Source organism: Xiphophorus maculatus, chromosome 5 (assembly GCF_002775205.1).
Source record: "Xiphophorus maculatus strain JP 163 A chromosome 5, X_maculatus-5.0-male, whole genome shotgun sequence".
NCBI classification, from domain to species: domain Eukaryota; kingdom Metazoa; phylum Chordata; class Actinopteri; order Cyprinodontiformes; family Poeciliidae; genus Xiphophorus; species Xiphophorus maculatus.
Window position 1 is genome coordinate 7,031,370 of NC_036447.1, and position 14,192 is coordinate 7,045,561.

Below are 14,192 nucleotides of genomic sequence, written 5' to 3' on the forward strand. Positions count from 1 at the left end.
TTGAATGGTATGGAGTTATGTATGGAGCTAAATTGGGACCATAAAGTTTGTTCAAAAGAATAAAACATGAAAGTGAAAAAAAAGGAAACTGAAAGGAATCCTTGAATCAGAAAAGTAGTTTTGAAATTTTTTTCTTTCACATAATTTTTTTCAGTTTCAAATGTTAATTTCTTTTCTGCTTCAAACAGTTTTTTGTTCAGACCTTTTTTCAGTTTCAAAATAATTTTGCTTCAAATCTTTTTCTATTTCAAATCTGTTTTATACAAATTCAAAACTTTTTTCAGCTTGAATATTTTTGTTTCAAATCTTTTTCTTCTGTTTAAAAATAATTTCTCAGTTTAAAACGTTTTTTCAGTTTCAAAGCTTTTTTGTTTCAAGTTCACTTTTTCTTTTAAAAACTTTATGGCCCTGATTTTGCTCTGCTATATTTTCATTTTACAGTTTTTTTCTGTCAGTTTCAATTTTTTTATTTCATATCTTTTTTTTCAGTTTCAAAATAATTTTGTTTCAAATCTTTTCCTATTTCAAATCTTTTTTTTTTCAAATTCAAAACTTTTTTTCAGCTTCAATATTTTTGTTTCAAATCTACTGTCTCTTCTGTTTCAAAAATAATTGTTCAGGTTCAAATCTTTTTTGTTCAAAATTGTTTTTGTTTCAGTTTAAATTTTTCTTTTAAAAACTTTATGGTCTTGATTTAGCTCCAAGGTGGAAAATCTTGGTATTTTCATTATTTTTTTCCCATTGTTTAAATGTTTCTATCAATTTGTCTTTATGTTCTTTCAGCTTGGTGTTCTTTCTGATTTCAGGATCAACCAGTTGCCTGCAGATAAATTAAACAAAGAGCTGAATGTTTGTCTTTAATAGCTTGAAACTGATCATCTTCTATATTCATTTCTATTTCACAATCAGCTGTTAAAGTGGAAGTGATTGGGAAAAGCAGCTACTTAGCCATAGAGTAGAGAGTGATTGGATGTTGGAGGTCTGGCTGTCTCCAGGCCTCCATCACATCATTTAGCCTTCAGATCAGCTCAGAAACGTTTCAGAAAGAGCTTCATTGACTGGGTTTCCATGGTTGCAGCGACGTTAAGCTCCGGTTTGTCCTGCTGGGAAGTAGTTTCACTGGTTTGTTTTGACTCTTCCAGTGTCAGTGAAATTCTGATGTTTTTAAACTTTACATCATGTTATAACATTATTTCCTCATCAAACACAAACCTGGAAAGTTGCCTTGATTCTTTCATGCATGTTTGAGAAATCCTTTAATCTCCATGGCAACCATTCAGCTGGGTGGACTTAGCCCCGCCTTCGAGGGGCTGCTCCTCCTACGAACTGAAGTTTCCAAGCTTCTGAGCTTCACCACGACTCCCCCAATTCAGCTCCTTCAGACTAGCTAGCAGCTATTAGCAAACGCTAATTTGTGCATCTTCTGAGCTCACTATATGAGCTACTTCTCAGTGAAACATTGGTAAACAAACATTGTTAAACGGTTAGTAAACATCTGTCAATTTTGTTTGAAGTCATATTTGATTTATACAAAATTTTTATAACTGAAAGTAATATAGTTACCGTACTTGATTGTGCAATAAAATGGCATTATGTGACTGGAGAACAAAATGCTGCTCCTTTAATTCTGCAGTTAATGCAGGAAAGGTTTGAGTATTGCCCCTTATGAAAGAGCGTCCAAAACATGTTCATGAGAACATGGATGAGCAAGTTTAGATTGCAGCTTGAGTCTGGGCAGCTCTCAAAATTTTAAGTGGTCTCTTTAATTTTTTCTGGAGCTGTATATATATATATATATTTTAATAAAATAACTTAACAGTTGTATTAATGGCTGAACTGATCCTGCATTTTCTATCACATCAATTCATTTAATTTATTTCAGGTTATTTCTTTTTGGCTGTAATCTTTTTCTGCAAGGCAGTGCTGGCAGCTAGCCTTGCAGAAGTATTCATGACTCCTGAATCTTTCCTAATTTTATTTGAAATTGTTGTTAGAAATTCTGTTTGGAGTTTGCAACAAGTTATATCAAGGATATAGGAAACAAAATAGGAAGATATTTTCTAATATATCTCCTTCTCTAGGCTGCCTAACTCCATCACCCATTCATTAAATTAGAATACTACTGAAAAGTTCCTGAACTTTAACATTATATAAATTACACACAAATGGATATTTGAAACCCTTAATTTCTGTTATTGTGATTTTCTGCCTACAGTTACATTTAAAATTAGAATATTACATTAGATCTATTTTTAAAAACAGAAATGCGGTCTTAATGAAAAGTCTGACCCACAAGCAGATAAAAGTCAAAAAGCTGGGAGTGGTACCGTCTGACTCATTGGCTAATGTTAGAGGAAGAGAGCAGCCATCTTTTCTTTGAGGGTCAAAGCTGCTGAGTCACTTTTCTGCATTAAAGTCAATCAGCACATCACACATAGCATATTTGGCTAGTTACTAATAGATTTACAAACACTTTATAAATCATTAATAACTGTTTATAATGCACTAAGTAAGGATAAGAAGAACATAGTCTTAAATGTTTGGTAAAGCAACTCCAGATAAAATAATACATGTGAACAGATTTGGCTAGAAACCCATAACCAATTTGTCTCCTTCTTACCCTTAATTAATGCATTATAAACATTTATTAATGCTTTACAAAGTGCTTAGAGATTAATTAATAACATATTTATTAACCATCCACAAGAGGAGCCTTTCTGTAATGTGGTACCAGTCAGATTATATCATACAAACGTCTTTCTGTCCTCTGAACTCCAAATGATAGTAACAAACCGAAAACAAAGCTGGTTTTGCTGGAAAAGGTTCCTTCCTCTAAAAATAGAATTTTTCTCTCCACTGTGGCCTCATGCTTGCTCATAAAGAGGAACTGCTGTAATCAGAAGCACTTCTTTAGAAGGAAAACTTTTAGCAGAAGGGATTACGATTTGTCATTAATGTGTCTCAAATATAACTTTTGTCATATTGCATAAAACTACATGAAAAATAAGACACTCAATAGAAACAACATGGTATGTGTGTTTAATAATTTATTTACGCATGAACATATTGCAACATGCCTTTACAAACACTGGCACAAGATGAGAGTGTGTCTGAGTGTCTTTGTGAAAACAGTTAAGGGCACTGCAGGGAAACGTTTAAGTAACAGTGAGGAGGCAGGTGATTTTCTTCTGTTGGCACAGAGGGGCTTAAAGAAGCTAACGGATAAATGAAAATGATGCTAAGATGGCAAAACCTAGATCAGGCACCGGATTTTCTTCTTCATCCTGTCACGACAGAGAAGATCACTGCTGAGCTGCTGATGCAAACGTAACTTCTTTAGAGAAAAACCATGAAAAAAAAAGAACAAATGTTTGTGCGTCTCGTATTTCCTCATCAATATTAAGTAAAATTACTCCAGAAATGGATGCCAACAATGCAATACACACAGAAATACAAGCTAAAATATTTGTAAATTGAAATGGTTTAAAATAGGAAAATATAATTTTCTTCATTACTTGTCATTTGTCGCAGCTGCAGTTCAGTGCATAAGCATGAAATAGTCGAACCTTGAAGTTTACCGTTGGCTTTTGTTCCACGTCTACAGAAGAAGCACAATAGTTTTATTCTACAGCTCAGTTTAAAACCGATTACACTTCCAGCTAAAATATTTTGGTTTGCACTAACATCTGGAGACAACTAACTACAATCTGACTGTAGCATCCAGGTATAGAGTTCTGCTGACAGGGAATAATTTACTGTGCTCATTCCAGAAACTTGATGGGACAAAGGAAAAAAAAACACCTGGCCTCTAATTGGTTTACCTGTCACACTTTTCAACCAATCAGAGGAGAAGATAAGCAGGTTTGAGGTGCAGACATGACAGTACTTCCTGTGGATAGAGTAGCGATTAGGAGTGTGGACGTTTACTGGACTTTGGTGACGGCCTCGTGGATGGCCTGAGAGACGTAGTCGATGTTCTTAGAGGTCAAGCCGCACATGTTGATGCGACCACTCGCCATCAGGTACACATGCTTCTCTTTGATCAAGTACTCCACCTGTTTGGCTGCAGCACACAAAAAAACGTAACAGCTTTAAAAGAATTGGACAGAATACCTGAGATCGATTCAAGGACTGTCATTTTGTTCCCACAGTAAAAATGTTGTGGCATTCAAAACAACAACTATGTGGAAAAGATGGAAGCAGTGACAGCTTGCAGGATGTCTGCACTGCAAAAACACAAAATCTTACCAAGTATTTTTGGTCTAGTTTCTGGTGTAAATATCTTAGACAAAACTAACTTACAACTTTTCAGTAAGTTACTTGTAAGTTAAGTAACTTACAAATAAGCCTGTTTTAAGGTAATAATTCGTTAATATTGGTGAAAAAGAACCTGTTTGACTGGCAGATTATTTCACTTGTAACATGGGAAAAAAGTCTCGTTAAATAATTAGTTAAATAATTTGCAAACGGAATTAGCAAAGTTTTTATCAATATTATATTATAGTGCTGACGAAGCTGTCGGTGACATTTGATAATAAAACATATTACATTATTCACTTTAGAGGTATTTTTCATGAAAATAATCTAGTGTGTGGTTTGGACTGAATGCACCAGGAAGTTAAAACGGCTGTAATAGATATGTAAAAGCACAGGCGGGGTAGAAATGTGTCTCTATAGGACCTGGCTTTGCCGTGACGTGTACATTAGTGGCTGATGTTCCACACCCTTTTTAAAAACCCATTTACACACACAGAGTTATGTAAATACCTTAACGCTGATTCATGGAGTGAAGCTGTTCCAGATTTTTTGCTAGCATGTTAGTGCAGTGCACAGGTGTTGCTTATCCACACTGAGGACCAAGAAAGACGCTGTTGTGTTGGTGTGTGTGTGTTTCTTCTACTCACGGTTGAGGCCAGTAAAGCTGAACATCCCGATCTGCTGAGTGATGTGGTCCCAGGTTCCTGGAGTGCCCAGAGCTATCAGCTTGCTCTTCAGCTGATCCCTCATCAGCAGGACCCGGTCTGCCATCGTCTTCACGTTGTCCTTCCTGGAGGGACGGGGACACAAGAAAAATAAGTCAACAGAAAATTTAAAGATGACCTTCCTTGATGCTTCCTTGGACAAGTTAGGATGGGTCTGTGGGCTAAACAAAACATGCTCATTATATTTTTTGCACAGAATAATTCTTAGGCAATGAGATTTTAGTCTGCTGTTTTAGGGTGTCCTGGCTCTTTAAATCCAAATACGCTGCAGCTGGCCACGCCACCCCCCAACTCAACGTTTACATTAGAACGTGACAATAGCTGCTAACAAATAAACAACTGTACATCTTTGAAAAATCAACAAGAAAGCAGCCAGATGGATGGTAAGTCAACAACAAAATTGTTGTCTTTTCCAGCAGCCATTGTACAGTTCATACAGCGGTAAAACCAGCTAACCAAATGAGCTGGAACTCAGTTTGGGTTGCATAGGTAACTGGGCGGGTTCGACTGGGGTTGCTAGGTAACGGCAAAGTCCACACTGAATATGATTTATTGGGAGGCTTTTTCATTCTCCACACACCAAAAAACATTAACCTATTGCCAAAATATGGCTGGGTGGGTTTTCCTTAAGCAGTAGAGCCCCAAATGGACATATGTAACCTGGGAAATGTGAATTTTGGTTAAAAGGTTCCCTTTAATTCTGATTTCTATTCATGTGGAGAACAGCTGAATGTCTCAAAAACACATCAACAGTGACGCCAACGAACCATTCTGCAAACAGCTCAGGACTGTTGAGGGTCTTGCTGACGATTCGCGCTCCCTGAGACGGAGGATTGGACCAGGTCGTCCTCACAATCTTCTCCATCTGTGACAGAACGCGGGTCAGGTTCTCGTTGTCCTTGGAAACCACCGTCAGGTTCCCCACCCTCTCATCTAGGAGAACCAGGCACAAATATTAGCTTTCTAAACTTACAGATCTGAATAAATGCTGTTCATGACGTCTACTGACTGTAGAGGCCAAAGTTTTTGGAGAAAGACTGAGCGATGAAGAGTTCAAAGCCCTGCGAGACGAAGAAGCGGATCGCCCAGGCGTCTTTTTCCAGGTTACCAGAGGCAAAACCTTGGTAAGCTGAATCAAAGAACGGAAACAACTTCCTCCTCTGGAAAACAAAGAAAGAGAGGAATAATAACAGTGAAACTGCGACTTTAACATACAAACTAAATCAGCAGCTCCATGTTTTACCTTCATGACCTCTGCGATGGTCTTCCACTCCTCCTGGGTCGGGTCGGTGCCGGTCGGGTTGTGAGCACAAGCATGGAGGACGAAGATGGAGTGTTCTGGAGCTTTCTGTTCAGACAAAATTAATAAAATTTATGGTGTATTTTTGTTGCTTTTTACCGAATTTCTTGAGTTGATGTAACAATATGATAAAAGATTAAGCTGCACAAAGGTTTTATTACTGCAAAAACAAAATTCCATCAAGTTTATCTGGTGTAGTTTCTAGTGGAAATATCCTGAAATAAGGCAAAACTAACTTGCAAGTAAAGAGAGATATGAAAATTTCTTTCAGTTTTTGTTTGGGACTTGTTTTTATTGCATGAAATTAATATGATATGATTAGGCCTGTCACAATTACAAATTTTATTGAATGATAAATTGTCCCAGAAGTTTTTGCGATAAACTATAATATTGCTGTTTTGAGACCATTTTCAAATAATATAATGATAGAAATAGCACAATAACACAAAAACACATTCTGAAAGCTCGATCAACTTTAAATTCTAATGAACATTTAACACTGGAACTGGAAGAAATGTTAAAATATCCTAAATGAATAAACAAAACAACAGAAACAATCAAATTAATTATGAAGTCTCTGTAAACAAAATCATCCTTCAAAAAACGGGCTAGTTGAGACCAAAACTAGCTTTTGTCATCTAGTTTTTAATAGAAAGAGAGAAAAACATTAAATCAGGCAAATGGAAATTATTGACTTCATTGTAATTAATCATGTGATTAATTGCTTATGCAACAGGCCTAGACATGATGTGTTAAAATAGAAGCTCCTCTGCATTTATGTCTCTAAGGACTGACACAGACTGAGTTTGTACCAAATGAAAACAAAGCCGTTCACCACATTAGAAAATTCTGCAACAGTGATAATGTTAAATGTTGTGATAATAATACCAGGTGTGATATGAGCCTATTTTCAAACAAAATAATCAGTAATTATTGATATCGACTGATATGAAACGCTTGTATCGTGATATTTTTTTAACAGTGAACGGCCGTTATGATGGCAGCCGATGTGACAAACAAACGTCAGTTCCTGCTCACCTCCAAGTCATCCAGAAGTCCAGTCAGATCCAAACCCCGTTTGGCAGCATCCCAGTAGTGGTATGGACGGATGTCCTTGAACCCAGCGTCCGTGAACACACCGTTGTGATTCTCTAGATTCCAACGAGAACATAGAGAAAAGACACGACTTCCTTTAACCTACATGTTGATTGTGAAGTTATTTTAAAAACAGAGGAAGGGAAAAAAAGAGATTCAAGAGAAAAAATGCCCTCAAGAGATGGAAATTAGGTCGATATGGAAGTAGTATTATTCTGTAGTGTTATTTTGAGAATAATAAAAGTGACAATAAGAATTTTTATTTCTTCTTTATTGACTTTGACTGTGTGTCACAGCAACAGTAGCATCACAAACAAAAATACTGCTCCTGAAAAACATTCCCATTTGTATAGCATTCCATTAGTCATTAAAAGAATTGTGATTTATATCATTAAACTGCAAATTGTAGCTGCAAATAATCATATTTTCACATTTGTTTATGGTTTCATTGAACAAACAGTGGAGAAATTAGTAAAACTAACAATCCCAGCAATACGGACAGCTTTAATTAGAATTTATTATGACAATGATAAATCTGAATTATTTATCGTGATGACATATTTATCATGATAAATGATAAAACGATACGATAAATGTCCATCCTAGGAGAATAGAAACAGCCTTTATTGTACTGCAAGGGGAAAATTTGTGCGCAAAAGCAGCATCGGGTATAAATGTTCACACAAAAAAAGTTCTTAAATATATAAAAATCAAGATTGTAACAATGATAATAACAATAATAATATTAAAAATATCAGACTTGCGATCCAAGAGATGTATAAATTGCTTTTCCAAAAATTTGCATAATGTTAAAGTGTAATGAACAAGTACTAGTTCTCCTGGCAGAAAAAGACAAACCGTTCATAATGCAGAATATCAGTGCAGAAAAACAAATGTTCAGTAAAATTATTTAACAATGAGTGAACTAAATAGAGCCGATGTGTAATGAAACTCACCCCAGGTTGGTGCTGACACATAAACAGGTGTGCCTGCGTTGTTGACGCCGTTGTACCACCGGCGCAAGAAATCTGCCCCGATCCTCAAGGCTCCTGTTCCGCCCAGAGCCTGGACAGCCCCGACCTGGAAGAGGACAAAACTTAGTAAAGCAAAGCTTGGTTTCTGTTCTGAAAATCCTTTGTGTGCGCAACCACATCATGTTTAATAGCAAATGTGACCCTAAACACCCTGGAGAGAACGCTTTTATCGTGCCAGTGTTGAGAAACTCTGGATTATTGTTAACTGTGAAAGTGCAGATATGACCTGATGCGCCGGTCTGTCAGTCAAATCTCCCAGAAGAGGAAAGAGGCTAATTTTTAAACATTTACTGAGGTAGATAAGATCAGTGGATAAGATCGACTTCACATGTAAATATTGACCAACTTCTCAACATTTAGAAAATCGAAGCACCCCTAGTCTAAAGCGGCTTAAGATGCATTAATAACACTGGGTTAAAGAAATATATTTTTTGGAAGTTGTCTATGCTTTTTCAGCTGAATTAAGACTATTTTTTTTCTTTTTTTCTCTCCCCTCCAGGGGGTCTTTTTGTGGGCTCTAGTGTCCCTTATATGAAAGTAGGCTGACAGGAAAGGAGGAAGGAGAGAAGACAAGCGGCAAATGTCGCCGGGTCCGGGAATCGAACCCGTGTCGAGGACTCCAGGCCTCCAAACCTGGGTCGCGCCATCCCCTACGTCACCACACCACGCCCCGAATTAAGACTATTTTTCACCACTGAATCCAAAAATGACATCCATTTTTCTAAATCAGGCCAGGTTTTTATTCCAATTTGATTTAGAGAAATCCGATCGTGTGACTAAATTGATTACATTTTTTGATTGCATTTCCGTTAATATTTCTCACCCAAAAAATGTTTTCTAACAGAGGGTATTAGTTAAATATTACAAACTTGGATTTCTGTAACTTGAATAATAAAGACTGATAAGGGTAAGTCCATGTAAATTGGACATTACGTCTTCATTGTGTAAAATTCTCCATCTCTTTTCTGTCCTGCTGGAATCTCTCCTCCTGCTCATCACTCATTGATTCCAGATTCTCAGGAAACCGATCCACATGTGAGAACAAGTCATTCATTTTGATGCTCATGTTGCCTCCATAGTTCAGGAAGTTGGCCTGATTGAGCAAAAGCAATGTGATTTTTGGATTCAGCACATCAAAATGACCCTAAAACAGTTGAAAAACCCCAGACAGGTTTTTGGCTGTTGACCAGGACAATAGGTCAGATCAGACATTTCGTAACACAAACATATCAAACTCACCCTGTTCTCCTTGATGGCGGGATTGTCGTCTCCCAGGGCGACCTTGGAGGCAGAAGAGCGAAACTCTGGCAGGCCGAGGATGGGCAGGTACTCGTGGTTCAGGCTGTTATCCTCCACAAGCAGCCGCTCCACCTTCTTCACTACAGGCAGCACCCAGGGCTGGCAGTCATCAGTACGGTACGCTGGACGGGACACAAGCACAGTGACATTTAGGAAAGCCTCAGTTTACCTGCTTCATATTTGTCCCAACTCATGTAAAGGGCACGGAAAATGCAAAAATGCTCTCCTGGGAGGAAATCCGACACTTCTGAGATCACACCTATTTTAGTAATCTGTTACTCTGATGATTTATTGGATGAGAAAAATGGCACATTCTGAGGATTTTTAATTTTAACCCCTTAAAGCTTATTTTATAGAATATTAGAAATACATAAGAAAATACAAATTCAACTATTTTTTTTAAATAAAAAAAACCAAAACATTTTGCCACCTAATATGCAAAATCACAAACGTCTTTAGTGAAAACCTGATTATTTGTAGCAGAGGATGCATCTGCAGATAAATATTTCTAACATGAACATGTGAAAAGCTCAGCCCTTTCTACTCAACTTAACAATAAAGTTTTTGATAAATTGATTAATAATTGGATTGCAGAAGGTGCTTAATGGAACATTTTTAACTGAATTTGAACAAGATGAAGCTAAAATTATGCCACTTAAAGAGTTTTGGGTAAAAGATTTTGAAACAAAGAAGGTTTTTCCATTTTAAACTCAAAATGTATGTAATTTTTGTACAGTTTTGGTTTAATCCTGCTGCTTTGAGGGTGCTACTCTTTCAATAAATGGCTTGCTTTTGAGTCTGTATACTCCAGTTTATGACTGATTGTTAAATTAGTTGAAAGTTATTCCAATAGTGAATTAATTCTATTATTTATTTCAGCTCTAAAGTTTTCAGGATGCTTTTCATCAGGAGAAAATGGAAGCTACTGGGCTAAATGCAGGACAATCCTGGACAGAAATCTCGTAATAGGCTGCAAAAGACTTCAAAATTGAGCGAGAGTTTATCTTCATAAAGATCAACAATGTTTAACATACAGCCTTACGAGGCAGAATGACCCAGTCAAAGCACAGACCTTAATCCAACTGAGAAATACAGCTTGAAAAGTGATGCTTACAGGTGTTCTCCATCCAACCTGACAGAGCTCGAGCTATTTAAACCTCTACATGCATAGAGTTCTACAATAACTGTAAATGCATGTCACACTTTTCAGATTTTGACTTGTAAAAACTTTAAAAACCATGTTTAATTAAACCCTTACCAACTGCGCACTAAATACACTGATAGTAACGTGAGACTAAATGAAACAGGGCAAGTAACTTCTCCAAGGCTCTCATTAACTCTGTATGAACTCCTGCTGCTGCTTCATGCCGGACTGTGGAGCGGCATCAAGTATCAGGAGCAGAGGGCAAATAGACCGGAAAGGTCAGCTGCCAGTTGGTGGATCTGAATAGATTCAGGAAGAAGCACAATAAGAAAGGCCATGGGTACATCAAAGTTAAACTCAACGAGCACTTAATTTAGACTTTTGTGGTTTTATGGGAAAAATTACAAGATGTCTTAACATAAAATATGATAAATGTGAATCAGGTGACACCTGAAGGTGTTTTAAAAGCACCTTTAGGAATGATTTCAGAGTGTCTGTGTTCACCAAACCAGTCTGGTGAACACAGATGTGTTTTGGCAACAACATGAAAAAGTTCATTTAATTGGATCAGGTGATCCAGTCAGATCACAAAAGCAACAACAACAAAAAAAACCCTAATGATAGACCATACACAAAATAATATTTATGCTATCGCTAGCCCTGTCACACTAACAAAATGTGCTGGACGATAAATTGTCCCAGAAGTTATTGCAATAAACGATAATATGTTTTGAGATCATTTTCAATAACATAGTGGTAAGTCTCAACGATCAATAAACTATAATTCCTAATGAACATGTAACACTTGAACTGGAAGACATTTTAAATATCTAAAATAAATAAAGAAAACAACAGAAAAAAACAAATAAAATTGTCCATTGAAAAAAGGGTTGGTTGAGACCAAAACACCAGACTGAAGAGTTTTATCATCCAGTTTTTGGTGGAGAGAGAAAGAGAAAAATGAAAAATCATTCAAATGAAAATGACTGAGCTCACTTTAATTATTCATGCAATTAAATGATTTATCGCTTCTTATGACTGGACTAGACATCATACAAAAGATTAGAACAGATTTCATAGTTTATTGTAGGAATGTCCCAATTACTGGTGTCAAAGTTAACAGTTACATAACTGCTAAACATTTTCCATCTTTTTGGTCTCCTGCTTTAAAGTCAGATCACTATTTTCTCCATCACAGAGCTGCTGAATATAGACTGCCACACTTATCAGTCGCTTAAAAAAAATAGAAATTTGGCCTGTATGAACAAACAATGTGTACCCATGACTTTCAAAATAAAGGATTATGACTACAGTTAAGAGTGGGATGCCAATACATGTTCAGATGAGGCCTGTCAGATTAAAAGTACCTTAAAAAAACCTTGAAGCAATAATTGAACATGCTTTTCATTAAGTCCACATTTCAGTAATAAAAGTGTTTTTTATATTTTAACTTTAAGTATCATGTTTTCATTACCTGTAAGTGGAAAATCACCATAATTATCAGAAATAAAGGCTTTCAAACATCCACTTGTGGTCATAATCTATGTAAGTTGTCTCATATAGTAATAAGGTTTCTGAAATAAATTGGCTTTTCAAGAATATTCTAATTTATAAAATGGATTTGTACATGGATAAATGGTTGAATGAACATGTCGAGTTTTGCTATTTTCGTTAAACTGTTGTTAAGTTTGTTTAATTCAGTAAATAATTCATTTAAACAGCAAATGTGCAGCACTGACACGATAAAGAGTTGAATGCGTTCATGAATTAGAAAAAGTTTAGACTCATTAAGCAAATACTCTTCAGAAATATTTCTGTACTTTCTTAAACTCGGGAGACTGACTGCTGGTTTGTTGGGAAATGAACGAGTCACGAGACGAGGCTAAGAGAACGTTCTTCCAGCATTAGACAGATTCAGATTTATAATGACCTAACAGCATAACATACCGAAGAGTATATTAACTTCAGCTCAGCAGCAGCTCGCTAGCTAGTTAGCTTGTAGTGAAGGTACAGACTGTAGCTAGTTAGCTTGTAGTGAAGGTACAGACTGTTCCAAAGAAGGTCAACGCGAGGAGAAATGATGCTTATATATGCTAGCATCATCGCTCGAGCTCAATTTTGAAGTTTCTGCTCGGCTCCCTCACTGACAGCAATGCCGAGGGAGGTTATGCTAGCTTTACCGCTAGCCGACAGCTGCCTGCTCTTACCTCCAACTCCCAGATTCACCTTCTGGGGGTGGCTGTCCTCTCTGAAATCGGCAGTAAGTTTAAAGACAGCTACAGGCGGGGCCTGAGGGACGTCGCTGAACAAGGACATGGCTCAGGTTGAAGCGAATGATGCCGATAAGAGACGGGAAAAAGGTGCTTCCTGGGACGGCAATGACAGACACAAGCCGGGTTCACCTTCACCCGTCTGGTACAGGACGTAGGCGTCAATCCAACCACCAATAGGAAGGCGCGTACTTACGTAAGTCACCTGAAGCAGCCAATGAGAGCGAAGTAATACAGTCGGTTAAAGTAAACAATGCTTTAGGTTTTGTTGATACTTGCTTTGTGAATAAATAATTTTGATTAAGTTTCATATTGTCAGTTTATTGATTTAATCAATTTATTTTACTAGAAATTAAATGTACTGCTTCACATTCATTAATTAAATAAACAGTCCAGTCACATACATGTTCAAATTGAATTACCTGCATTTTGTTTCAAACTTATTTATAATACAATGCACTTTAAATGTTAACCAGTATACAGTTATACAGTCAATTATCATAGGGAGACTGCATTGAGACTTTGACCTTGTTGCAATCCATGATCTTGGGCCAGCATGTGGTGACTGCGGAAAGGAAGTGCTCCCTTCCCAGAGGAAGAAACCTCTTAAAGAACCCATAGACTCACTTATAGCTTTTAAATGTATTAATACTTATTAAAATTTGACAAACAAAACCATTTCTCACATATTAGGACCTAAAACTGTATAATGCATTGAAAAGTTTTCAAATTAGAAGCATTTTGTTGTTTTTTCTCACAAATCCCTTAAGTTTCTCTTTTATGTTTACTTGGTTTTACAGAAAAGCTAAAACTTCTGAGAAGTCCTTTTAAACTAAAGAAATATTCACCCTGCTAATATGTTAACAATTTAATGGTTTCTCGTGTTGCATGTTCATTGGAATCTGCAAGTTCTATTGATGGAAACATTTACTATATAATCCACAGTAGCCTACCTCACTGGATGGATGGATGGATGGATGGATGGATGGATGGAAGGATGGGTGGATGGATGGATGGATGGATGGATGGATGGAAGGATGGATGGATGGATGGATGAATGGAAGGATG

At 36.8% G+C, this 14,192-nt stretch overlaps 1 protein-coding gene across 1 annotated transcript; it reads right to left on the bottom strand.

Moving 5' to 3' along the window:
• Nucleotides 1-3,023: 3,023 nt before the first annotated feature.
• On the bottom strand, nt 3,024-13,285 carry LOC102231045 (aspartate aminotransferase, cytoplasmic-like). Its single transcript, XM_005797463.2, has 9 exons — nt 13,062-13,285; nt 9,651-9,832; nt 8,334-8,457; nt 7,321-7,433; nt 6,226-6,330; nt 5,992-6,142; nt 5,750-5,915; nt 4,905-5,047; nt 3,024-4,063 (listed from the first exon to the last, which is right to left on the bottom strand). Exons 1-9 carry the CDS (start codon nt 13,168-13,170, stop codon nt 3,924-3,926), a joined length of 1,233 nt encoding a protein of 410 aa, XP_005797520.1. The 5' UTR covers nt 13,171-13,285; the 3' UTR covers nt 3,024-3,923.
• Nucleotides 13,286-14,192: the final 907 nt, after the last annotated feature.

Excerpts from the sequence above, each read along its gene's own strand:
- LOC102231045 (XM_005797463.2), bottom strand. The coding sequence starts at position 13,170 with ATGTCCTTGTTCAGCGACGTCCCTCAGGCCCCGCCTGTAGCTGTCTTT. Across the intron at positions 5,048-5,749 it reads CCTGAGCTGTTTGCAGAATG|GAAGGACAACGTGAAGACGA; the intron begins GTTCGTTGGCGT and ends CCGTCCCTCCAG. Across the intron at positions 4,064-4,904 it reads CAGCTTTACTGGCCTCAACC|CCAAACAGGTGGAGTACTTG; the intron begins GTGAGTAGAAGA and ends TGTGTGCTGCAG.